The sequence below is a fragment of the Gymnogyps californianus genome, chromosome 1, assembly GCF_018139145.2.
Source record: "Gymnogyps californianus isolate 813 chromosome 1, ASM1813914v2, whole genome shotgun sequence".
Classification (NCBI taxonomy): domain Eukaryota; kingdom Metazoa; phylum Chordata; class Aves; order Accipitriformes; family Cathartidae; genus Gymnogyps; species Gymnogyps californianus.
In genome coordinates, this window is record NC_059471.1 from 160,819,935 (window position 1) to 160,847,459 (window position 27,525).

Here is a 27,525-nt window from a genome sequence, read left to right on the forward strand (position 1 = left end):
CAGGGGCACCTAGTGACACAGCACACCATGGTCAGGCTGGGTTTTCTGCATCCCTTTACATCTGTCTCTGGAGGTGCTCTGCCATCTCTGTGCTCCTCTCCCAAGATGTATAGCCCCCAGAGGTCCGTGTGCTAGCCATCAAAGACTTTGCTCAGTGCAAAGGTGAGTAAAACTCCTAATGCAGTGGGAGACAGGCTTCCAGGACACTGTCCTGTCTACGCCTCCTGGTAATCCCTCAGTTTTCAAAGGCGTTCCCTGGGTTTTGCTTCTGCCAAAAGCACAAATGAGTACAATAATGCATTTCTCTGGAGACAAAAGTGTTGTCCTCCAGGCTGGGAATGGTTTTAAAACTGGTATTTTATTGACCTAGAAGTCAATGCAAAAGAAAATCTGTGACCTCAAATGCACACAGAAGTTGCACTAAACAGCCACAGCCTGGGAGCCTGAAGTTGCACTTTGCCTGCTGTGCCATTTTGCTCTCGGGCCCTAAAAGTAAGCAAACCTTGCCATTCCCACCAGACCGTGTGTCCCAGGGCTAAGCCCATGCTGGCACTGACTCACTAGCTGAGCTAGTGAGGAGAGAGCACCTGAATAACGTTCAGCCCTCTGCCACCCTCTGCTTGTGCCAGGGGACACCTTCGTCTTCCTTTGCCCCTCGTCTCCCCCAGGCTGCTTCTTTTGCTTCCTCCTGACCGCTCCCCTTCTGTCAGCCCCAGACTCTGAGGGTAAGAAATGCCATTGCCTAAGAGAGCCACATTAATCTTGGTTATCTCACCCACCTTCCTTCTCCTTTCCTCTGCTGTCACCCAGTGCATGGCTACCCCTAAATGCTTTCTGTGTTTCTGTGGCTGGAGAGGAAAGGGATGTGAACGCATCTGTGTGGGAGGGCACAGAGGTCTTGGGGAATGCCTGTGCCTTGTCTACGTGTCTGTGAGTCGTCTTTGTGCCCGGTGGTGTGTGTGAGCGTGGGGGCATGAGTGCATGGGAGGGACTTGCTCCAGATGTGGGAAGAGATGGTTGGCCTCATGTACATTTTAGCCTGTGTGGATGCCATGGAGCGTTCACACGATAGGAGCAAGTGGGCTTCTCAGTCTCCTTGCTTTCCCCCACTTACTGAGCCCCAAGCCCTCCAGGCTGCCTTGCAACATGGAAACACGCTTGCAGAATGTAAGCATCAGGTTACTCACTCTGGAACATTAAACCCAGCTTGGTGAACATCAGCACTCAGACAATCAGCCGCACATCTGCTTGCTCTAATGCACCCTTCCAGAGAGGCGTGCGGTACAAACAGGCCCAGCACAGACTGCCCTCCCTTGCTTCTCGTGGGTCACCTTTCTGTGCAACCCCTGGGGAGGATCTCCTCCCCAGTGAACCAGGTTGGGCGGTCCAGGAGAGCAAGAGCACTTCTCCACTATCACAGCATCCCTTCAGAAACAGCAGGCACAAGCGAAGAACCACAGATGGAGGGGCGGGGGAGGAGGGCAGGAAGCAGCAGCAGAAGAGCCTCTTTGTTAGAAGATTTGATGGTAGGCACCGGGGTTTCCCCCAGAGCTGCAGACCTACCTTTGAAGCCTGCTGCCGCTTGTGAGGCCTGGCCCACGCACCCTGCGCAAGCCAGCTCACACATGCATGGAGGGGGGGACAGAGGAGGACATCTATTTACCCAAGCTCAAGGTCTCCTCAGCAATCAATAACCTGATGCCATGTCCCTTCAGCTCGGCCTTTGTCCTGCACTGTCCTGCCGCGATGGGTCGGCGCACCCTGTACAATGGCTTTTTTCTTTCCTGAAATGGAGGTTTTGGAGGCTTGCAGGGGCAGAAGATCCGCAGGCTGAGCAGGGGGAGCCTGGAAAAAGTCAGGGTAGGAGCACCTTCTGCTGTGCAGAGAAGAACAACCCAGGAGGCTGGTGCAGATAGCTTACATTGTCCGCCTCGGGGGACAGGGAGTTGCTGAGCAACTGCTGTATTTCTTAGCTACCCTCCTTGGTCCCATTGGAGGGAGAGGCAAAAGGCAGGGTGTGTGCTCCCCAGCACAAGGATGGAGCAAACGCTGGCTGGCAGGTGTAGATCGCTTGAAGGAGGGAAGATGGCAGTAGACAGCGGGTCCGGTTACCACAGTGGTCATGCAGATGAAAGCAAAGCACGGTGTCTCTCAGTCCCAACCTGCAAGACTCCCTCTGGTCTTCTTGCACTTCTCGCTGCCCAGCCTCCTGACACTGGGCTCCCTGTACTCTGTTGCACCGCCACTCACTCCTCCCTGCAGCGTCTGCTTTTCTTCTAGCCCCAGGTCCTCCTCACCTACCTTGCCTGCACCACCTTCTGCTTACAGCCCCGCAGCTCTGTACATGCCCCTTTGTTTTTCACAAAAAGCAACCACGCTCCAGCTAGAGCAGAGTAAATAGAGTTATTCTGTCAATAAATGGGTGGAGGGGATAGGGACATGGACGACTCTTGACCTGGGGCTGAGCTCCAGCCAGTGGCATTGACCTGGGGCTGAGCTCATTTGGGCCAGGGCTCATTTAGGCTCATTTGGGCAGCTGGGCAGGGATAGCTGTTTTCAGCTCTGCCACTGGTTCAGGTTTGGTCTGGGACTGCATGAAGACCAAAAGCCATTGCTGTAGTTGCTTCATGGTGGATTCTAGTAGATAAATGTTAAATGTGGATGAAAAGCTCCAGTGTTTGACTGGGAATGTGTCAGTGTGGTTATCCTGACTAACTCATTGCTGTACATATGGGAAACTGAAGCATGCAATGACAATAAGAAATGCTTTCAGAACTGCTCGAGAGATTTAAGAGACCAGATTTCACTTTTAAAAATTACTTTGAGCCAAAATTTCCCCAGATAACTGGGGACTAGCTGCATCTTTAGGCATATATGTATTTGTATATGGTTTTACCAAACTTACACTACGAGGGCTTGCCACAGTGGGTCAGAACCCAGCTGAGGGTATTTCCCAGTGCCAGAGACCTTACTTTTTTGTATCCAACTTTCCTGGAAAGAAGCATCCTCCTTCTCTGGTGTTTTCAGCAGAACAAAAAATATAGAATCTCAATCTGATCTATCTAAGCAAGCATACCACATCTATCACCGCAGGCTTTTGAATCAACCAAGGACCCAAAACCTTGATCAGATCTGACTTCAGAGGAATTCCTTTACTGCAATTACCCTTTACTTTCCGCTTCTCCACAGTAAAAAAAAGGAAGGGATGTGGGAGGGAGCTGAGAGTGATGTTGCCTATTTACGAACAAGGTATCTTGGAAAGTGGGAGATGAGAGATGTGACAGCTATCTTTGCTGTCTCCGGGCTTAAGATGAACAGAGGACTCGTGTCTGTGGCTGTTAGCTCAATATTTTCCACACAGTGCTGGCGTTCAGCTTTGGTTTGCCTCTGGTACTGATGGACACCATCGTAGCAGCTTTCTGTGGTTTTGCAAACCACACACTGCGTGTTACCGTCGGCTTGAGAGGGGACCGCTCCCCGTGTGACATTTCCAAAGAGCTCTTGGGGACCCAGCAGAGAAAGGGCCTCGTATCACTGAGAGTGTTATGCCTTTGGTATTCACAACCTGGGTTACTCACATAAGAGACCACATGATCTTGTCTTCCTGGAAGAAAGGTCCGGTTATCGCCAGATCTGATGTTGAGCACTTCCTGCCGCAGTGTGTCACACATTCACACCCAGCGTGGCTGCAAATGCAGTGCTAACAGCTTGCCAGCTTGAAAGCTGTCAGCATTTTCACAAGGGATGGGAAAAATACTGAGCCAGCAGGATGGTCCTCGGGGGCTTGCAGCAGGATCATCTCCAACTCTGCTTTCTGTTTTAGGTGGCTGAGTCCCTTGGGGAAGGGAGTCGGAAGGAGGGCTAAAGGTATATTGGTCCGAGCAAAGCTTTGCCTAGTCCCCTGTTCAGAAAAGCTGTTAATCCTTTTCCCCCACCCCAAAGGACAGAAAAACACTGTAGATTCCTTAATATTTATTTTATTTACAAAGAAAGAGGCAAATTTTTTCTTTTGTACTCGGCAGCAAGAATAATTGAAAAGCTTATGAAGATCTACATTGGGACACGATAACCTGTAGGATAGCAAATTGCCCATCACGGGCAAGGGATTCAGTGTCTCTTTTTGAAGTCCATCTGGGAATATTCTCAAAGTACAGCAAACAGCTGGGCAACCCTTGTGCTTCCTCATCTGGGAAGCTGTGGGGTCTTCTTCACTTGCTGTCTCCTGGAGACAACAGAGCAGTCCACGTTTCGATGCACATGGTGAAGAAACTGAGGAGAGGAGAGGTATAGCTCCCCCAGCCCTCTCAGCTGTAGGCAGGCTCAACTCCTTTGAGCAGCAGTTTTGAGGTGAAATCCAAGCCAGTGGGTCACCCCGTAGCTGGGACTCATAATGACATTCAGGCTGCATAATGCAAAGTCAGGTAACAGTGTGGGACCAGGACAAAGGGCAAGCTGGACGCTTGTACAGACAGAGGTAGGGAAGAATTAGTTCTGGGTGATACTCACAGGGGTGACAGAAGTACCAACAAGTTCAATATCCTTGACCTTTTTGATGTAAAAACTCTTAGAAGAAAGATCTTTAGCACTGGTGTTTTCCCACTGCGGAATAGGCCAGAAATATGGCACGAGAGCGGACAGACAGTACAGATGTTGAATGGAGGGATGGATCTAGCCACAACAGCTTGTCTTCCTTTGCCTTGCCACTTTTCTTCTGTGGTGTGCTGCTTTTCCTCAACCTAGATCAGCAAATGCAAAGGGGAGAGAAAAAAAAGTAGTCTTTGCTATCCCCATTCTTTGTGAGTGGATTGAGGTTTTCTTTTCAGCAAAGGTGCTGATTCGTGGGTTAGTTTTCTGGGCTCATTCACCACATCTTTGCTGCTAATTAGGCAATGGTTTCCCTTGAGCAATGGAAGGAATGGGCAGCACCGTTGCGATGTTTTCCACTAATACAGGATGTGGGATGAACTATTCTGCAATCAGCTTATCATAGTCAAATAACTGTATTTTGCCAGCAGGGCAGAGAGGCTTTCGATTTCATGAAAAATATTGCAGCAAGAATGGGAAACTGTGTGCATTTTTTTTACTGCCATCATCAGACCTGGGGGAAAGAGGGGGGGGGAGGGGATTTCCCCAGTATTTTTAACCCAATAATGGGGATTTCTTTTTACACTGCGTTGCTTAGACAGCTGACACAGTTGTGGCTCTGAGCTGGCCTTAGAGACTCGAGTCTAAAGCTAGACTGAGTAGCTCAGAATGTAATCTCTGATTAAAACCTGAAGTGGGGACATCACAGAAAAAACTACACCCTTGGTCAGTCAGGAGGAGATGTCTTCATCCATTTCATCATTGGCCCCAGCACTGACTGGCAGTGCTACTGTCCGTTGTACAAAATCTCATATCCACCTCTTCAGGCATTTCTCTCTCCCATTAGAGGTTTTTAGGCTGGGACAAGGCAAATGGACCACATGCCTGCTCAGCCTCCTAAGCTGAGTGCTATTTTATACCAAGATGCTGAGCACGGAAGTGCTGGCACAGTCTCCTACTGGGAGCTGGGAAGGAAAAAACAAGCTGGTGAGGTTCAGGATGTGAGCAGTGTGGGAAGGGGTTTCCATGCCATTGGATCCAGTAATAGCAGAGAAACAGGTTCAGTTATGAAGGTGAGTCCTTGTTGGCCTGTATGCCTAAGAATCAGGCTTCTACATCTCCATTAGCTGCGTAGCCACTGAACAGCTTTAATGTGCCTTTATCATTCTCCGTGTGTTGCTTTACTGTCCACTAGCCCAGTTCTCCATGCAAAATGTCCTCATTTCCAGCGGCCTGTTTCACTAATACTTTACCTTGGGAACTAGTGCTACCCATCTAGCCATCCATGAATTTACACCTTGTCCATCCTATCCCTTTTCTGGTTTTGCAGCCCTCTAGAGTAACTGTGTTCTCCAGCCTCATTAAAGAACAGTCCCAATGGGTGTGATGCTGAAGTCACGTTCATGTCCTGAATAGAAAAAACTGTCCATCTAGCCTTCCCTGGAGAGAAGGCCTTTCCCACCTGTGGGTTTCCTCCAGGCAGATCCTAGACAGAGCAATGGGTGTACTGGCTTTGGAGGTCCCTCAGAGAAAGGTAGGCACCAGTATTTGGGACCTGGCTGGAGAAGGCTGTTCTGCAAGGATCCTCATCCTGGCTTTGCCTTAGAGCTGGAGACTGAAAGAAAGAAGAGGTAGCATGTGCTGCTGGTGTACAGGGGTCAGTCGGAGGGCCTGCATTCCCACTCCCCTCTGTTACATCGATAGTATCGCTGTCATGTAGGTCCGGTGGGTCAGGAAAGTCAGTGTCCAGCTGGCACAGGGTCTCAGCAGGTTGTAAAGCTGCTTTGTCCATCACCGTCTCATCCTGTTTCAGAACTGGTGTGGATGAGGTGCCTTCACTTGACTGGAGAGCCCCAGAAATAGCCATGGCCCGCTGGGCTTCACCTTCTGTCTCTTCCACGAAGGAGCTGTTTTGGAAGCCCCGGGTCACCTTAATACATTGAAGGAAGTTGTGGGACAACACGGGCATGTCCCCTGCCATTGTGCAGAGGTCTGGGGAGGGGAGAGCATGGTAAGACTCGCCATCCTCGCTGCCACTGCCCTCCTGGGTGAAAGGCTCATAGGTGAAGTAGACCTGACAGGGCTCGATCTCAAAGGAGTTGGGAAGGTGGAAGAAGAAGTAGCCTTGGTTGGTGAAGCAGCTGGATACAGAGTGCCCACTGGTTTCTAAGGGAGGATCAGGAGTCAGGGTTCCCTTGGAAAGTAGCAAATGGGATTCCTGGTCGTTCTTCTGCATCACCTCGAGCATGGAGATCTCTGGGGCTGTGCCATTCACACAGTAGGAAGATGTGGAGAACGGGGAGGAGAGCCATTTCTGATGGGGAAGAAACACAGGAGAGAGACTGTTACGCCAAAAGTACAACATTCAGTGAGGAACCAAAGGTTTCTTCTCCTGAGCGCCCACAGCAATCAAGTGACCTTTTCTCTGTCCAAGCAAGAGTTGCCAGAGGTGGTGGGGAGGGAAATTCACATTCATGATGTCTCATCTGCAGGATTTTCAAAGTGTATCTTTCTGTCACTTTGGAATCAAGAGTGGATCTTGCAAGCCTATGTTTTGAGATTTCTGGAGGGGGGAACGGAAGATGGAGGATTAAAGTGAAAGGAAGAAAAAAAATTACAAGACCATAAGATGAAGTGAAGGTGGAAACATGAAAAGCAGTACTGAGATGCATCTCATGCAATCTATTCCTAGGTGCTGAATCAGTTTCTAATACATCTACATGGCCCTATGCAGATTTCTTGTCTAAAGTGCTCTTCCAGGCCACTTGTGCCTCAATTTCCACGCTCACCCTGAGTGACATCCTGCAGTGCGTCATTATCCTTAAAAATAAACTGGTTTTGATAACATCCAACTTCATTGCCTTCATGGCCAGTAAAGCCAATTTTTCAGTTCTTTCTGCACTGAGAAAGTGTCTTCAGTGCCTGCTGCACACCCCCGCTCCCTTACTCTGCACTCTTCCCCTGTAGCTTAAGCTTTCTAAGGCTTTTTGCACTTAGGCTTTTCCAAAGCTTCGCTGTCCTCTGGACTTTCTGCAGCTTGTTTCCATCCTTCTTAAAGCGAGATGCCACTTGGGATCACCTCCCATGTCTTGCATCTGACACTCCCTTTAATACTGCACAGAATGGTAACTGTCGCCTTGCAGCTGCCCATACTCACGGAGAGATTAGGGGAAGGGAGAAAGTGGGAGTGGAGAAAGAAGGGAAAGAGACAACAAGAATGCAGGAAACAGCTAAGTGCCATCCAGCGTGATGGCAATTCACATTAGGAGCAGAGGAAAGGCTCAGAGCCAGGAGGAGCGGATCACAGCAGGAAATCTGGAGAAGAGCTGGGCAGCCTAGGGCAGGCAGGGAGGGACCGAAGTGGGGTGGAAGGGGATCTGAGAGGCCAAGCTCCCTCCCACAGGTCCCTTGTTTTCTCTCAGGTGCTGAGGTTTGAGTGGTTTGCTGTTTCTCAGTTCCGTAATTAGAGATGCCTCAGCCAAGTGTCAGGTTTTAGAAGGTCAGAAAATAAAACTTGAGCGGAGAACCCAGCAGCTGGTGCTACAGGCACATGTGTCATGTGTGCACATGTAGGTCTGACAACCAGCTGTCTGTCCCGGGCATGTGCAGCTAGACCTCCTTTCCCTCATTTCTCCCTCATAACCACATGGCTCCATCCGCAGTCCCATACCTGAATGTCACCTCCGTGAACCGAAACGAGTGGGGGAAAGAACTTCTCAGGGTCTGGGATGTGAATCTTCAGGATGTTCTTAAACCTTGAGAAAAGAGAATGAGAAGGAGGAATGAAGCAGGGCCTGATCCTGACCAATCTGGCACTGTGGTGGGGGTAGGAGAGAGCATCGCAGCTCATGGGTACTACCTGGCGTGGGGGAGAGGCAAAATAAGAACAAGCCTGAGGGCTCTCCTTGCTCTTGAGTGGCCTGAAACACAGTAGCTGAGGGATGAGAGGTATAGAGATGAGGCAGTTAAGCCTGGCATTGGTAAATACACTGCCCTCAGCCTTTTCCCTGGGGAAGCACAACCAACAGTTCACTGGTTTCTTCCCTGCCTTGGCTGGTCACTTTAACCTCTCCACCTGCCCGCTTAAGCCCCTGTCCTGATGACAAGCTGGGCAGGTCTCCCTTGTTTCTAAGCTCCAGCTGCTGTGAGCTGCCCCCTCTTTGCTTTGCTGCCACCACAATGACTCAGAGGACCACGTGGCCTGAGCACGACCATCACTGGCAAAGCTGTGCCACAACTCTCTGCCCTGTTAGCAGGATGCTGCATGGTATAGCTAGGACACACTGGCCATGCAAGCTGTCTGAGAATGCCTTGCATCAGTCCAGAGGCCTCTACTTTACTGGAACCAGTGTGCTTTCATCCTGAGGGAGCATGAAGTGATCTAATCTGCTCCTCAGTCCCTCAGAGAGGTTGGCTGATCCTGTCAGCTCTTTGCTGAAGCTTTGCTGTGGGATGCTCTGAGGAAAGACCCTCCTGACCTCTGGAGGCAATCAGTGTACTCTCTGAAGCATCAGAATTTGCTAGTTCTTGCATATAAACTACCTTACATCGCTGCAGATGCTATTTTTATTCATGCATGTCTAATCCTTCCTTGGATCTTACCTCAGCATTATCCTTCATCCAGTTCCCCCAGGTTAATTATACTCTGCGGAGAAAGGAGGCCTTTTTGTCTCTGTCTCTGTGCCATATAGCTAGCACTTCCTCAGCTTTGTGTTATGACTCAAGGTAAAACACAGTGACCAGTGACTTTCTCAGTATCCATCTTCCTTCAACATCCTTCTTCTTTCCTTATAGAGAAGTCATGCAGCCTCTGCTGCCTCATCCCTGAGAATATTTCTCCCTGCTCCCTGCCATGAACATCATCACCTGCTTCTTTGCCCCTGTCCTGAAATGAGAAAACCTGTGGCCATTTCTAACCTCACCATGCTGCCAGGTCACTCTCTGTATTACTGCACGGGGTAACCTTGTGAGACACTTTCAGTCCTGAATAAAAGCAGTGTCTGGGTAGAAGCTCTGACAAAGAGATCTTTAAAGCATCATGTAGATGTTTACCAGCATGTGATGAGACACTTCAGGACTGCACAGACCAGGGAGAGGAAGAATTGTACTCCTCACTCAGGAGTTTTGCCTACAGACCAAATGTCACCACGTCCTGCCTGAGCTCTTGCTGGAGTGTTTAAATGAGAAGGTAGTGGCACCTAGGCTTGCTTGGTCCTCTCTACTGAGGGTGTGCTCAACCCAGTGGCCTGCTTTTTAAGAGGCAACTTTGGTGCATCCCTGCTGGGGAACATCACTCTAACCCCTGGGCAGCAGAAGTGCTGAGGCGGCTGTTTTTAATTCAGCCAGGGCATGGCACCAGGTCACATGAGCATAGCACGATATGATGATGGCCGTGAAACCACATAATTTTGGGTGGTGACAGATCTCCCCAGACAAATGTCAGCCTCAAAAGGTTGGGTTATAAACCATATTTTTAAGTCACTATCCTGAGTAATGCCAAGTGAAAAATAACCCGGGTTTAGAGAAGACACACAAGATACAGGAGAGGAACAGAAAGGAAAACTTGACTCTCGTTTACCATTTCAAGGTCCGTAAGTTAATAAGGAAGGCAGTCCCAATGATCACGAAGATGCAACTGCTCACTATAAGAGCTGGCAGGACCGGACGGGATGTTTCTGCAATATGAGAGAGAATGAGAGAGTTGCTGTGAATATTTAGCCAGGATTCTGGAGGTAGGAGCTGCAGCCGTTCCATGGCTGTTCAAGGTGATCAAAGTGGGCCTTTATTATAATTTTATACAATATTATAAAATTATATAAAATTATAATATACAGGGCCTTTATTATAATTTTATATAATATTATAAAATTATATAAAATTATAATATACAGGTCAGATAAATGAGTTCTGCTGTGTTGTGTAGGATGCCTTTGAACTGATACAGGTTTCAGAGTCTACTTGGCATTGCTTAATAGATAATTTGTGCTGAACAGCTTGAACTCCCTGTTCATAACAGCACCACAGCTGAGGGTTGCCACAGATGAGGTGCCACAGTCTACTGGTTAAAGTGTCCATCTACCTGTCTGTCTCGTTGCAAAGGAAAGCAGGAAGTCCTAAAATTAGCTTAAGTGGAAATGGAGACTTGAAACAGCATTATGAGTTAGTGGAGGAGACAGACCCGTGGGGTTCATGGGTCTTTGAGAAGGCAGGAGGACCAAGGATGAAGAAGGTTAGGGGTCAAGGGGCTGGCTTCTTTGTTTGGAGAGGTGTAGGAAAGCTTTAGGAGGCTAGGAAGGCTACAGCTTTCCACTATATTTTAGTACTTGAATTGTAGGGTTAGAAGAAAGAGACTGAGTTCCCACATTGCCAGCACTGCCAGCACTCCTCAGGCTTGTCTGGCATCATCTCAAACTTTTCTTAATCTGTCTCTTGCACACACATCTCCCCAGTGCACTTTTGCTTGGTCTTGCTATTCTGGTGCTTGTCTCCTCTACCTGCCCCCTCATCTCCCTCCAACCCTAGTGTTCCTTGGTCTGGGCCTGCAGAGTATCTCTGGAGTAGTTGTGAGGGAACAGAGAAAAATAAAAGAAGGAGGAGACATTTTTAGAACATTCTTTGCCTGTCCTTGAGATGCTACTCAGATCACTTTGTCTCCTCTGCCTCTGATACCCTGGTTATCTTTGGGTCTTGGTTGCTATGACAACTGGTTGCGGCTGTATCCTATTCATTGACATCACACACTGTCAAAATTTGATCGCCACAGCAACACAGTGCCCTTTCTAAACATAGCTCCTCTGTTTATACCAGCACCAGGCATAACAGGGAGGGGTTGAGCAGGGGCAGAGTGGGGGCGACATGAGAAGGAATAACCTCTGTCTGCTTATTTTTCAGAAAAGATATGGCAGAGACCACAGCCAATGACTCACCGAAGAGACTTGCTCAGGGCACTGTCTTTCAAGGCTGGAGGTGTCCTCTGTGCTGTGGTTCATGGCAATGACTGATGCAAGTCTCAGCAGACCTTTTTGGAAGGGACTTAACATGCGTCTAAGTCTCTTCCATTCTCCGTGAGACTTTGCTTCCTAGGCTCAGGTGTCCTTTGGTTCAGGAGCTGAGCACTCTGTTTCACTGCATTTCACGGATCAATGGCTCCAATGAACTGGGCCATTTTAGAAAGATGGATTTATGTTCCTAAGTCACATTAGCACCTGGGAAAATGCCAGTCCTGGCCACTGCTTCTGCAGGTCAGATATCTGGCCTTACTGCTCTGGGGAAACAGTCCCTGATTTACATCTTGTGGATTTTGCCTGGCTTCTGGAAGTCAGAGGGGCTGTGTTGGGGTCGGGAGGTCTTTGCCCTTAAGCCCTGTTGAGCCAGCCTGACTTAACAGATTAGGAGGGACAAATTGTTTCCAACCCTTCTGTTGCTCTTTGGTCAACACAATTGTCCCTACCCATCTTCCTCCAGCTTCTCAGCCTGCTTTGGCCCCTTCTACCTTGTTTTCCCTGAGTCCCCGTTCTCCCCTCCAAGTCAGACTGCTTGACTCTGATCCTTACGGTCAGCATGTGTCCTCCACAGTATCGTCTCGCTCCAGTCGCTCCACACGCCTTTGTAGGTACTTAAGGCACTTGGCCTTGCACGGACAGCTGCCTCATATTTCAAGTCGGGTGAGAGGCTCTCAAACACCGCCCACATCTGGTCCTGCATAATGGTGAAGTTCCTGGCCTCCTGGGAGTAGGGCAAAATTAGAGCATCATCAACACCCTGGCTTACAGCCTCATGTGGCCATCTCTTCTAAGGCCCTCAGAGAGGATTTGTCTCAGATCCCTACACCTCGTGCACTGCTTGTTCACCCTGGAGGAAAACTCTTCCTTGCTTTGCTTTTTTCATCCCTTTCAGGTCTGTCCTGGAGCTGTCTGGATTTCTTTGTGACAGCACTAAGTAAAATAGGATTCCCATCTGCCTCCATGTCATCACCAAACACTGGCAGCAGGTGACACAAGTAAAAGGGTGGAGGGGTGTCATCCACTCTGCAGCTTCACCAAAACTGGTTTTGTCCTGAGGGGAGGCCCAGGAGCAAGTCCTGGGTGACGCAAAGAAGACCAGGATTCATATGGTGACAGTACCCCCCTCTGTACTCACCTCCCAGGACTGACTCGTGGTTCGGTACCGCACTTGGTATTCCCGCTCCCCATCCAAATAGTGAGAGGAAATATTCAGGCTCCACGTTAAGTTGTAGGTGTTTTCAGTTTTGCTAACCAGCTGAAGATTTCCTGGAGGCCTCAGCTTTACTGGAAAGAGAGAAGGAGCAGGGCTGATGATACCTCCACATCGTCTGTCCATAACAGGACTCCACCGCAAACCCCACTGCAGCAGGGTTGGTGTCTTGGCTGTGCTTACAGACTGCAGCCAGCCACGGCCACATGAGACAGTTAGTGAGTTCCCCCTCTCTGTTCCTCCTTCTTCCCCACTGTCCCTGACAGCAAAAGGCCTGTTGTCTCTGGACTACGTTAAAGGCAGCTCCCCTGTGAGCCTGTGAGAGTGGCCCCTGCAGTTAGTGCAATTAATCCCACATGGCCATGCAGCCTATCTTGTAGGGGTGATCCACAAGGCAATGGTATCGATAGGAATGGAGCATGGCTGGGGAGACAGCTGCTTCCCAGCTGCTCTTTCAGAGAGCTACCGCCACAGGGGATGGAGTTACACAGACTGTCTGGGCTGATCCTTCCCAATCCCTGACTCCAGCCATGCCTTCTTATACCTCACCTTGCAGCAGCTCTATTGGACATCTCCTCGAGCCAGGTAAACTCACACATCCAGCAAAAAAATGACCCAAGCAGATGTTTTTCTGCTGGATTAGCGAGTTGAATCCTTTCAGCAAAGACTGATGCATGCCAAAGCTGGCTTAAAGGAGGGTGGAAGCATGTATCTGGTAGGAGGAGCAGGGGAAGAGCAGCAAGACTCTCCCTCCTTCTTGCAGCATGCGTTTTTCAGGAGGTCAGCTGAGCTGTCATTGAAGCCAGAACTCCTAGTGCAAAGCACTCTCATCTAACAGTGTCCCAGATACAGGACAGGACAGGAAGTGACTGACGTGACACTGCATGTTAGAGGTGCAAGTGGCGGGAGTCAACGTGGTTCATCTGTGCTAGTTGTAGCAGGCAACAAGGAAAAGACACAAGTCTAAGATCAGCTATGGGTGTTGCATAGGGGTGGATGGGGAAGAGAAATTAGCTATCATTTCGTGGGGAAGCTTCAGAGACTGCAAGACAGATGAGTACTCACTATTTGCAAGTGGTCTGAAATCTTCTATTCGCACAGGTATAGACCTATTCTCTCCAATCTGGCAATGGACAGACATGGTAAGACGGTCTGCAGTGGTGAAGCATTGAGTCTGCAAGGAAAATTTGCAATTAGTAACACTGAAGCCTCATCAATAAGCATTCATATTTCTAAGCATTGCCTATGTATAAGAGGTTTAGGAATACTTGACAATAAATATGGACAATATTTGTGGCTGAAAGGCATAAGCCTCAGTGGTGAGTGAGGAACCAAAGATTTATACTTCATGTGGTTGGAATTTTTGTTCATTGGCGAGAAGGGCACAAAATATTGTAATATGCTAGTTTGCTAGGATTGCTGTATGTGCTGACTAAGCAGGGAAAAAGTTACTTTCTGTGAGTGACATTTATTGAGGAAAAATATTTTTACTAAAACATTTTGTGTTCATTGGTAAGAATGAGATGACATTAGTATTAAATATTACTCTTGAAATGCAATGATACTAAAGGGCCACATACATCATACAGTATTAAATAAGCAACAGGGAAATTAGCTTGATTAGAAAGAAAAGATTTTGGAGCTGTTTACCAGCCCTGCAATTTGTCTTTGCACATGATGTGCAAATGTAAGAAAGCCTGTCTGTCGTTGGAACTGGTTGTGACTTTATCAATAAGGGGGATTAGCTCATATTTGGGTGGGTTTTTTTCTGAAAACACAACGACTACAGTAACTCTGGATATGACTGAAGGAAGTACATAATGAGTCTAAAAAAAGACTGATTTCAATAAAGAATAATAGCTAGAGGATTTGTATCACCATTAGCTCCAATGATGTGTTGCTGTTGCATCTTGCATTTGACACACCTAACCAGACTTCACAGTAGTTAATGATCTGAAAAATGGCACTGACCTCTTCAAGGAAAATAAGGTCAAGAGGCGACCTCAGAGCTGGTGGTGATGTCCATCCTCCTCAGAGGAAGGGATTAGGGCCAAACCCAGCTAATTGAGACATGGGACATGGCATGTGATCTGTCTGTCCTGCACCTCTTCTGCATGTGTCAGGACAGCATGGCCCAGCTCACAATGAAGCCAATCCCTCCTGCAGGGGAACCCACAGGGGTGATGCATATCAACAACACACAACATCAAGCCCAGCTCCAGAACTGGAGTCAGGGATTAGGTTTGGGCTTTTTATACTGCTCCTGGCTGTCACACTGTTTATATACCCCAAATCCACATACAAATCCTTTCCACCTTGTCATTAGCGAGGACATCCGAGATGAATTACTCACATTACTGTTTTTGCTGAAGGTCTTGATGCATCTCCTCAGTCCTGTCATGTGTTCTGCCTTGGGTAATTCACAGTGCTCCTTGAATTTTTCAGGTAAGGGAAAGAACCTGGGTTTTAAGCAGAACTCCAGTGAGCTGGGGGGCTGTTTTGTATTTAGTCAAACTTTATGTAACACTAAAGGCCTTTCAAAGCATTTTGTATCCTACCATATTTCCTGAACAGGTTACAGCAAGGATGTAATCCCACTTTCTCTCCCCACTGCATCACTCAGACAAATTTTATGTGCTGGCACATGGAGAGTCAATGCACCCCAGTTATTTCAAGCCAAAGATAACAGTAGGTTTCCAGCTTCCAAGTCTTTACAAAACCCTCTTGCTAGCTTCTCTGCTTCCCGTTGATATCAGAGGGCATGCAGAGCCCAAACACACCTGCTGCCCACAACTGTGCCAACGTGGCCCTGGAAGAAAGGTGCCTGTTTCAGCCCCTCTAGGGCTTACAAGTCTCCTTCAAGCCACCGAGAGTCCAGTAGGATCTCAGATACTGAGTGAGATGTATCTTCTGAACCAGGTCACATCCCAGTCAGCCAGGACCGTACGTCACGCTTGGCAGTGCTATGCCACGACCTCTCTTCTGGTCTGACAAGCGTGGCTGGACAGCCTAAGCTGAGCTATGGCACAGGGGGTGACAGACTGGGAGAGCATCCATGGGGTTGCAGCTGAGGGGGTATCAGATTGAGCTGCCTGCTCCAGCTGTAAGGTCAGATCAAGCCTGGGACTTGCTGATGGTGGGGAGAGGTGGTGTCCTAGAGCCCTGGTCAAGCAATGGAACAGTTCCAAATCCAGCCCAAATTCCAGCCTCAGTCTCTGTGATTCACAGTCATGGAGCAACATAAATATTTTGGCTTTCTAGGTCCATATACCAGGCCCCAGAATATATTTGCCCATCTCACCCCATTGGAGGTCTCTCTATGACAATCACAAGCAACCCACCCACTGCCAGAACCACACTGAGCCTCTCCTTATGACAGGCACCCAGGGAAGCCCTGGGGTAGGCTGGTAAGTCTCTTGACTGGAGATGTCATACTTTGAGACCACAGAGACTCAGCCAGCCCCCATTGCAGTACTGGCCATGCACCTACCCCTCCACTGGGAGACATGTGGGAGAGGAAAACATCATGAACTGAGAGAGATGAAAGGGTCAGGGGAGATAAGGGGAACAATATTTTCCTTCATTTATTGTTACTCAGGGTGCAACATCCCAGCTCATCCTGGCAATGGGCAAATGGCCTCTGTATAACTTTAATTCCACCCTCCTCTGCCCCCATCTCTATACATCCTTCCTTTTCCATTGCAAATGCCTTTCAGTCCAGAGAATGGCTACCAAGGAAGAGAGATTTTTTGGAAAATGAAGCACAGACAGAGCTATGGAGCTGGAAGATGGGCTGTGCTAGACAGTTTGGGACCGTCAGATGACAAACACTGAGCAGTGGCCAGCATCTCAGCCCACATGGGGTTAGAGACAGAGTTCAAGACAAAGCCCCTCGGTTCTGTCACTCCACTACACCTGGCCTGGGGAGGGGGAGCCTACATTTTTGTTAAGTGGTAAACTTTCCAGGACACTTTTCATTCAAAGCATTGGCTTTCCTCAGCCTCTCCAGTCACCCACCTGTCACAAAAAGCTAACTTCGATAAAATCTCCAGCTGGCATGGTGCTTCAACCAGGTCCCTGCCTGGGTTCCAGTTGCAGAAGAGAGCCGCCCGCGAGTCATACCAACAAGTTAGGCTGGAGGCGCCTGCCAGCAGAGAAGAGACGGACAGCAACGTGACTGGATTAGCAATGATGTTTGGCATTAACCATCATCCCAGACAATTCTGCCCCATCCCAAACTACAGACCGACTCCTCTGCTGGGTAACTGTCTCCAAGTAAAAAAGGCAGAGCCACTCACTTCTCTACATTCTTGGAGGCTGATGTGCTCATAAGAGACCTGGGACTATTGCAGCCTCCTCTGGCTGTATGTTTCAACACAAGCATTGCACAGCAACACACCGTGGCACACACACACCTCCAGCCGACCCCCCTCCCTGCTCGCCCAGCTGGCACGGGTGAAGGGAATCACTTCTTACCTTGTGCCAAGTCTGATGCCCGTGAGAGAGGCGTGAGGCTGAACAGCCAGAGGTGACACAGAAGCAGCAAAGAGGGCTTCATCTGTACTGGTGACACACTGAAAGAGAGAAGACGCCCCCCTAACATAACTCAGCAACGCAAATTAGGAAGATGTCATCTCACAGGAGGCATCCACTGTCCTAGGGCAGGGCTCAAAGCCAGTGCCAGTCTTCCAGGCTCAGAAAATCATACCGCTTCCACTCCGGAGTCTGTGCTTTTCCCTCAGCACCTCATTGTTTTCCTGCCTTGGGTGCTTTGCTCAGCACTGAAACCGTTCGCAGTGCAGCACAGATAGGCTGTTTGCAGGAGTAATGCCTTCTGGAAATATGTGTGTGAGTGCACAGCAGTCCGCGTGTGTTGTTTCAGGCTGCTTGCTGACTCAGGTAGAGAGTGCTGCCTCGGTTGCACACGGCTTGTGCTTTGAAGAGCTTCTTTTTTTGGTAAACCCTACGGCTGAAATAACTAGGTGCTTGCTGAGTAAGAGGGGTCTCTGGCTGCAACTGACAAAAGTTGCAGAGTTCACGGCTGAGGAGGTAGATTTTGAATGGCTTGTTTGCGACAGGGAGAAATCAGGGAGAAGAAGGAGTTTACCAGGTTCTGGAAAGTCAAGGCTTTACCATATCACAAAATATTACATAGTCATACACAAACCATGCACCATCCCCATCAAGGAGACCCTGCACTGCCTTGGAAGGAGCCGTGCTTTTAGGTGTAGCAGAAAATTTGAGCTTTGTAATTAGGAAACTCTGCAGCACCCCTCATCCACCTGTGGCACCCAGGGAGACTCCTTGTCTTACAAAGCCTGTACAGCCATGCTCCATATTAGACAGACTGGGCTTATGGGCTTCTCATCCAAGCCTCCCCCTCTCCCCGTCCACCTGGACACCCGTACCTCAAGGTCTGCCTCTGCCCACAGGAGAAGGGACCACCTTCACCTCTCAGCAAGCCTGGAGCCCAGGCAGAGCTGAGCAAAACAAGACAGAGCCCCGCTGGAGCCTGCTGGGACTGCCAGGGGAGTGGGAAGAGAGGGTTTATAAAGGCCTGGCATGAGGCATAATATCAATTCCCATTGTGATAAAAGATTAGGTTCAGATGAAGAAAAACATGACGACAACACATTAACAGACAAAGGGGAGAGAGAGAAAGAAAGCAGGCGGCGTGGTTGTGAGATGTGGGGTATGATTTGAGAGGACTGTGGAGAGACAGAGAGATAAATACATGCTCAGCCCTCCCCAACGGCGAGATTCAGTTTGTCAGACTGAAACTCCTTCCAAGACGCTTTTCAGATCAGCCACCCCCCATGTGGGAGAGAGCTGGCATCGCCCCCTTTACCTTCCAGCTCCAGGCACCGAGCAGTCCAGACAAAGGGAGTCCCCGGGGACCAGGTCGTGGGGTTGGATGGAAGCAGGTGCTGGACGTCAAACTGTGAGGGGAATGGGGAGGGGGGAAAGGGAGAGGGATGGAGGCAGATATCCTAGCTCAGTGCATGTCCAGGTGTCAGCCAGCGCTGCTGGCACGAGAGGAGAGGTGCCTCCAGCCTGGCAGTTCTGCTGCGGAGCTGTTCCTCTCGTACGTGCACGGTCTCTCTCTGTCTTCTCCCTCTCACCTTTGCACAGGAAGCTGCCGCTTGCTTGCCTTGTCAGACTGAGACGAGGCCCTGAAGTATCGAAAAGGCTAGCGAGGCCGAGAATAAAAAGCCCCAAACCACGTCCTACTTCCTGCTGGTAAAGCAATAGGTGCAGAAACAAGGGTGGAGGGATCAGGTGTTAGCTTGCAGTGCTCAGATACACTGGGACCAGTTTGTAACTATTGCTGGGAAGCAAAAGAGAGAGAGAAGGACCTGTCCTCTTGGGACACCAGCAAGAGACCCATAGCTTCCTCTTTCAGACTCCCAAACAGACCATTCATATCACTCTCGAGGTCTGCACACATGCACAGATCACTTTGAAACCAGGGATAGGAGTCAATCTGCAGTAGAAATACTGTGGACCACTTTGTGAAAAATAACTTGAGTCGTTGACCTAAGCAACACCAGAATGAAACCAGCCTCCACATCAGTGCCCCAGTTTCAGAGGATCCATCCTGGGTCAGAGCGGGAGTGGAATGAGGGCAGTGCTGAGTGTGAGCAAGCTTGAGGCACAACCCTCATGCTTGCATATGGTGTGACACCACTGGAACAACCATCCTGCGGCCTCCCTACCCAGCCGAGCACCCCACTTGCTCCGCAGAAGGAAGAATCACCCCCTCCAACCTGAGCCTCGCAGCTAGTCCAGACAGGCAACACTGCCTCGCAGTAGCTGCAGTGCCTGTTTGGCATGGCTTGTCCATTCAACAGGCCAGACAGGGATGGAAAAAATATGTCCACCTTCTTCCAAAGATTCATGTGCCCTCACCTTCACAGACAGATAACCCCCTCACAGGCCCTGCAAGGCACATTTAGTTTTAGAACATCCTTTTGCCACAGGCAGATGTCTTCCCCAGAACACTTCGCCTTCACATCCCAAGCCAAGACAGACGCACAAACACAAATCCACAGCCCGATGGTTGCCCAGTTCACAGATAGGCATGCACATGCATACATGACCCCGCACACCTCTCTTTTTCCATACACAAATACAATTCTCTGAAGTGCAGCACATCACGTTTCCTGTCTGGTCTGGGCTGCACGAAGATGGCCGCTGGTGTGGGGCCAGATGATGAGAATCTCCGTTTATACACTCAGTGGTCACCACACTGTGCTCCTCACCTTTCCGTCCTAGAGCAGCTCAAGGCCCAAGCTCAGGTCCAGCAAGCAAGTTTTGCTGACCAAAAGTTGCCAGAGGCTAATCTCGAGTCTCCAGGCAGTTCCTTTTTGAGGACTCTATAAACCTGGAGGATGGGGCCTCCTTTATCAACAAAGAGATCTTGGTTTCAGGTAGTGGAAAAAGGGTGTGGGAGGAGGATGAGTTTCTAGTCACAGCAGCCCAGCTCAGAGATTGGATCTCAGAAGATATTAGACCTCAAAAAGAAATAGTTTTGGAGCAAAACAGTGATTTGAAGGCATGGCCGAGCCATTTTGAAGGAGGTTGCAATAGTGGATCCTCATGGCCATTTCTGGGAGAGCACTGCAGTTCATCCAGCATCAAGCACTCACTTAGCCAGCAGCCTGGAGTGCAACACCTCTTTCCTCACCACGCACAACATGCACCAGGAGTCTGAAAGGTGTCATTTGGATGCTCTTGCTGGTCATCTGAAGACTCCTTTTATGGCCACCCTTTGTGAGGGCAACTGGGGAATCTGACCAGCCAGCCTCTGTTGAAGAGGAGCAGGGGAGAGGATGGGCTGTGTGCTCTCCTGCTCTGGTAATCACTGACTGTGGTCGTTGCACCTTGGAGGCTCCCACCAGGGTGGAGCTGTAATGGCATGTATCATCAGGGCACAGCCTGCCTTTCCCAGGAACTCTTAAAATGAATGCAGCTTATTCTGGCACAGAAGTCCTCGGCTGAAGGAATGAAGTGCTCTGTGAGTAACTTCTTGGTATCACCAGCTCCAGCATATTTTTCCTGTTTGTCCTTCAGATTGAGAAATCTGCGCCTTCCTTCAGACCAGAGATCACTTTGGAAAGCAAGAGCACAAAGCACCCATTCTTTATTGTTCAGCTTATCAAGGAAAAAAAAACCCACTGATTCCCTTTTTTTTTCTTTTTTCCTTTTTTTTAATGTGTAAAAATCAGATGAGGTTGGTTGTGCACTGTGGTACCTGGAATAGTGGAAGAGGAAAACTGAACATGTAGTTAGTCCCTAGAGAAGACGAGCAGCTGCTGCGGTTGAAAACAAGGATTTATCTGGTCAGTCAATTCACTGGAGACTTTTTTCTAGATCTGGGTCTCTATAATAGACTCTCGTGCAGATTTTTTGATGTCTAGTAAGGACTGATGTCACATTGAACACTTTCCCAATGAAGATCCTAATGGAGAGCCAGCTCTCCTCTATCCAGCCACTTTTACTTAACAGTAGTAAGGGGTATACCTCTTTGTCAAGTGTGACTTGAATTGACTGACTTTTCCAAAATTGTGGAGGGAGGGGGAATAGTCCAATGGATCAGCTAACAGACAGCCAAACACCGATGCGTGGAGACACAGACTGCCTCAGCATGTTTAATTTCCACTGGAAACACAGTTTAAAATGTACTAAAGCAACAACTGTGTGGCATAAGTAAGAAAGGGTTTCCCACACAGGTATGATACCATGATTGTGTCCAGACCTTATCTAATACAGATAAATACACTTGCTGTCAGCACAGTTTTCAGACTTGATTGCCCAGGATGTCATGTTACCGAGAATTTGGCACTTTCTGTCTCCTTTACACCGACATTGTTAGGAATGGTGCCATTTGTAATGTGAGAAGCCAAACAAAACCACATCGTCAGCGACACATGCGAGGTGTTCTTGTGATTACCTTCCTGTCCCCATAATGGTGACTGAGACGGGTGAACTCACTAGTCAGTGTTGTTGTTCAGTGTTAAAGCAGCAAGCAAAAGTGTGGTGTTGGAGGTTTGGTTAAAGGTGTTGTTTGGGCCAGATCGGTGTTTCAGGGGCAATGTAAGTTTTAAAAATCCTCAAGTCTGGGGCAGGTGGTTGAGCGGAGGCCCATCTTTTTCCCCTCGCTCTGCTTTCATTAGAGAAGAGCAGTGCTGCTGAAACTTCTCATTTTCAGTTGTGTGTCCACTGAGAGTCTCCACAGAATGGCAGAGGTGAACAGGAGAACAGGGACAGTGAAGAAGTGTGAAGTGCAAAAGTATTGCGTGGTGTCAAATTATCCCACAATTCATGAGCTCATTAGCTGTCGTTAGGCTAGGCACATCCCTTCCCTTTGCTGGCTCTCAGCTGGGACTGGAGTCCCGGGCTAACTGGGATGCCTTGCTTGTGGTTTACAAACCATCCAGGCTCACCAGAGCTGAGCTCAGTGGAGGGCTCAGCAGATCCATCTCAGTGTCCTGTCCCCATGGCGCTCTGGAGTGGAGCAGTGGGAAGGGTGCAGAGCCAGCAGGAGGTGAGGGGATGAGGGCAGAGATGCCCTGATGGCCACCAAAGTTCGCTTCCTGACAGGATACACTGTGAAGATCTCTAGACGCTCCGTAGGTTATTTTTGGTACTTTCCAAATAATGTTGTTTTAACTATAACCTTTACGTTGAATTTCCTGCCATTTGTATATGTGCGCTTCTCAAAACTACGACGTTGTTCTACATCTGCTGTTATTTTCCCCTTAAATTGTGGTTCTACTCCGAAAAAAGTCTGTAAAAATGGCCCCACAGGGAACCACTGTTTAGTGTGTCAGGGAGCTCTTTATTGAATTTGTTCACATTACCAGTCTAAAAGAGGCTTTGCTTTGTATCAAAATGGCAACCTTGGGCTGACGTTAAAGAGGTTTTTTTTTCCTCCCGCTCCATCGCCCCTGCAGATATTGCTACTATAGGCTAACCGCTGCCCTCAGGTTAATCTCCATTACTGTGTTCAAGTGGAGAGGCATTTAAGCAATGGAGTTTATGTTCTGAGATCAGGTACCACAATGGAGTAACCATGCTGGGCAGCAAGTGTTAAGCCCACCTACACAGCAGATAATATTCCTGTGTTTCTTCCCTTCCAACTTCTGTCCCACAGAGAGTGTCCTGATAGATCTGCCTGATAAAAGCAGAAGACATCAAATATACACATGAATACACAAAATGTTCAAAAGTAGGGATTCCATAGCCCTGCAGGCTATGGAAGAACATGGATAAAAATGGTAGGAAGCTGAGGCAGTTGCAGGCACTCTCACCCGTGGCAAGTCTGGGGCCACAGGTGGGAGGGGATGGAGGAGGTGTTCACTTTCACTCCCTGACCGTGATGGTCACAGGCCCAGAGAAGTGGGGAAACAAGGGTGGGAGGGGAAGCATGCTACTTTCGAGCAGTTTCACTCTTAGCCTGCCTGGCTGTGAACACACAGCTATGAACTCACGAGCATGGGCACGGGACAGTCACGAGATACCCCCACTCAGGACCTGAGCCCTCGTTATGTTTGGGTTGAACTAGACAGTGTCAGAACTTTGCTCTGAAGGGCTGGAGCCCACGCAGCAGACTCAAGGCTTAAGAGAGCTCCTAGGTGTGGAAGCCTGCCTCCCTGACGGGTGCTTGCGGTGCCACAAGGGCAGCTCAGACCCAGAGTCCCTCCCTAGAGACACTCATGGAAGACCTGGGCTGTCACCCTGTGCCTGGCACTCTATGTCCCTCAGTACCCTTGGGCTCAGCAGCATGAAGGAAGGCCAGTACCTATGCCCTTGTCTGAGCCCGTGGACATAGTGTGTGAGGCACACCAGGCATTTGAGCCACAGCACTGTGGCAAGTGATCTCTGTCAGCTGAATCGTGGCATCTGTGTATGCAGATGGTCTTAGCCTGGCACAGCTGCGATGGAAAACTCACCAGTGTGAACTGGAAGGAAGGTGGCGTACCCGTGGGACTATTGACGTATTTGTACAGCTCTCACATCCTCTCTGCGTCTCAATTTCCACAGCAGAGAAAGGGGCATAAAGGACATCTTCCCATCTTCTTCAAGAACTGAGATTCACAGACCAGGCACCAGATCCTGCATCGCACGCAGGTGTCCACTGCCCAGGTCTGTAGGGACATTATTGACTTCTAGTATTAAAACGTGCCTATGCAAGTCCCTGAGGGTTGCCCTGGCATTGAATGCTGAAGATGCATGGCCAGAGTGCCTACTGAACTTGCTCACAGACCTGTATTGAAGGAGTGCCTGTGCAAGTTATATGATCTACAGGAGGGCAGCATTGGATGCGGAGACCAGCCTTACACCAAATCTGTGCCTGAGCAAGACAATGAGCTGAACACTGGCCGATTTGCTATTCAGCACCAGCAACTGCTCTCGTCCTTGAGGGAAATTATTACCTTGTTACCTGGGCGGTCTTGGAAAGATAAAGCCCTGCTCTGTTCTGCAGCCTGCCAATGTGTTACATCCCTCTCTACTTAAAGGTAGAGGGGCTTGTGTGCAATGCTTGACAAGCCTAATATGAAGGAATGATGGCTTCCAGACCTAATAAATTGAGAAGAATTCAGAGATTTATTGTACATTCAAAAATGCTTGAAGGCAAGACGTGATACTGCAAGGAGATTCTTGAGAATAAACCCTCAGGTACTTTGATTAGCGAGGCTTGCTCCCAATTTAATCATATTTCCCTTCCTTCTCTAGAGGAAAAAATCATTACAACAACCACCCCCATTCTGCTCAGAGCCATCCTTGCTCCTTCTCCGTTTTCTTCATCTCTGTGCCTGAGTAATTTCTAGAAAGGGAGTTAATTAGATTGTTGATTTTGTTTTAAAATATGCTTGATGATGTCATGCTTATCCAAAGGCCAACCCACTGCTCCCCCTTAAGCCCTTCTGGGGGTTACTGATTTGTGACTATGGCAATGATCACCTTTTATGTCATTAAAATGCCTGAACAGAAATTACTTTTTTGGAGGCCTGTCTCCCCACAGCTCGGTGCTCAGGAATTGTGCTGCTATCTCTTCCCTGGGCTCAGTCAGGAGAGCCATTTTTTCCCCTGCTCTGTGTTTTCCCAGGTCCAAGACCCCCATTTACCCCTCTAACATCGCTCCTTGTGAGCACTTTACTCTTTCTTCCCCACCTTGGGAGGCAGAAGATATGGTGAGAAAGGCAATGGCCACAACCAGTGTGCCTGGATGGAAGGAATGGAAGGGAAGGGTGAAGTCTAGGTCCACAACCTGACCCAAGGACTTGAGGGCACTTCAGTCCCCCAAGTGATGTACCACCTTGTGAAACAGGTCAGCCCAAGGGGCTCCTCATCCCTCTTGAGAGCCCACCTCTGTCAGGGCTTCAGCTGTGGGCTTGCTCCTCTGAGCACTTTTCCTCCTAGGGACCCCTCCTCTGAGGTGAACTGCCTATACCAGAGTGGCTCTGCAGCTTGATGAGGCTTTTGGGTATGGCTGCAAGCAATTGAAGAGCCCGTTTTCTGGCCATGGGGGCTGGCATAGGAAAGGCTGCTTGTTACTGGAGACTACTAACCAGATCCTGGTGAACACTGTAAGACCACCACTTGGAGAAAAAACAAGCAGTGTGGAAATGACTATATTTTCCCCATTATGGTCTCTGAGGAGCCTGAAGGTGCTCCTTGAGAGATGCGACACAGAGCCCTTTACATGTGATACATTGCAGGTTCGTTGCTATAACACAAAGTCCAAGCCACATCTCACCACATCTGCCCCACCGACAGTGCCTGTATTTGGGAAACGGGATGTGGAGGTCTCAGGGGAAATGGTACTTGGTTCCTTGAGAGAAAGACAAAAGCAGGGTGTCACTTTCCTCCTCTTCTGTTCTTGAGACTGGCATGCATGGACAGGAGGGGAATGCCCTTTTGAATTATCACCATTCCCTGTTGCTCCAGTACTTCCCACATAAGAAGCAGGTAAGGGCACAGAGCATTGAAGCAGTTCATAATTTCATCGTCCCTCTCCCTGCAGCTCAAAAGAGCAATTGCAGCCCTCGCAGCCAGCACAGGGCTAGGAGGGCTATTTTAGGCAGGGTGCCATGCCCCACAGTTGGGAGCAGGCTGTGGAGAAGGTCTGGGGGGGCATGCCCTCTGCCTGCACCTGTGCACACATTCACGCACACAAACACACACCCATGCACGCACACAGAGCTGCAGCCAAGTGGGAAAACATGGAGGGGATCAAGCACTTGGCTCCACTCGAATGCTTACTCTGGAAACAGGCCAAGGACAACACATGTCTGCAGGCACCAGGGTCCCTTCCCTTAGCCATGGTCTACCCAGGTGAGACCTTAATTCTAAGGGGAAACTTGCACTGTTGCTTTTATGTTTCAAGGACGAGGGCGTCCGTACATTTCCCCAGTGCTGACCTTCCCTGCACCCCAAGAGAAAGGAACCCCCCTTTCTTCCTATTCTCCCCACCCTCTTTGCAGGCAGCAGGTTCCTTCATCAGAGATGCTCAGCGTCCGGAGGGAAGGTGGCTGTTGAAAAGGACTGCTCGGGTGGTTTTTTCCCCTTTCATCTTGGAAATGATGCTGGCAGCCTGGTGCAGTATCTCTCCCTCCTTCCCCCCTCCCCTGCCTCAGCCCCTGTGAGGGGGAGGAAGAGCGTGGGCGGTGGAAGGAGTTGTGGTCCCCAGATGTGTGAATTGTTGCCGAGTAGAAATAGCGCACCACGGACAAACATCAGAGCAGCTCAGCTGAGAGCCATCGCTTTGGGCTTGCGTAACTGACCTTTTCCTCTCACCCTTCTCAGTCCTCACCTGACCCTCCCACCGCTTCCCCTGCACTTTGCACTCACAGAGCTCTCTGCACAGTGCTTCACAATGGTGAGGAGGGCTGGCATGGGAATGCAAAGGAGAGGGGGAGTGGGGAAAAAAAAAAGCCCTGCAGCAAAGAGAAGGCAATGCATTGATCCTCTCTCCATTTCCCCAGAGCTCAGGTTGCCACCCTGCAGGACAAGAGAGTCACAGGCTGAGGCAACACACCACTGTCCCTGCCTGGTCTAGCCATTGCAATGAAAGCATAGCTGTTCTGCCTCCACAGCTGGCAGGGCTGGGGATGAGGGAGGAGAAGCAAGCCTGTCCTAAGGTCAGGGGAGTGCTTCAGACTCTGGCATATCATGAACAAACAGAATTTCAAAAAATTGCAGGACCAAGCTTGAAACATGGTACAACTGTAAAAGACTGCATAAGTCTTCTAAAGGGTCAAACAATGCCACCAGCATACCACGCAGAGAGAAGCAGGAGGCAGGGTGAAGCAAGGGCTTGAGAGGTGTTTTGGACTGTGCGTGGAGTGGTAATTCTGTGGGCCCTTGGACCAAAAGATCTGCTGAATTGCTGCCTGTGGCTGCAGGGGACAGGGCTTTGTTGTGTGGGAAGTACTTTCTAGTGATCTGCCCCATTCCACTACTTCAGGGGAAGAACTGAGGACATGTGGGGGAAAAAAAAAGTGTCTGTAGGGGCGAATGCGAGAATGCTATGAGCCCAGAAAAGCATGTGTGAGGCAAACAGGATAATGCAGTGAGCCTGAGGCACCCCATGGAAGATTCTTTGCCCAAGTCTTGTTCTAGGACATTGTTGTGTCAAACACCTGGAGGGTAGTCAGGACTTCAGAGCAGGGGACCAGAGCAGTGAAAATGATGCCTGCAGGATGGGTGTCAGTTAGACAG

General features: G+C 49.3%; 1 protein-coding gene across 1 annotated transcript; it reads right to left on the reverse strand.

Annotated features, from left to right (window-relative positions):
* Positions 1–6,070: 6,070 nt before the first annotated feature.
* On the reverse strand, positions 6,071–17,392 carry IL2RB (interleukin 2 receptor subunit beta). Its single transcript, XM_050914945.1, has 9 exons — positions 17,275–17,392; positions 16,816–16,942; positions 15,152–15,257; positions 13,864–13,972; positions 12,724–12,872; positions 12,138–12,309; positions 10,163–10,259; positions 8,255–8,339; positions 6,071–6,898 (listed from the first exon to the last, which is right to left on the reverse strand). The coding sequence occupies exons 1-9, from the start codon at positions 17,354–17,356 to the stop codon at positions 6,071–6,073; spliced, it is 1,755 nt and encodes a 584-aa protein (XP_050770902.1). The 5' UTR covers positions 17,357–17,392.
* Positions 17,393–27,525: the final 10,133 nt, after the last annotated feature.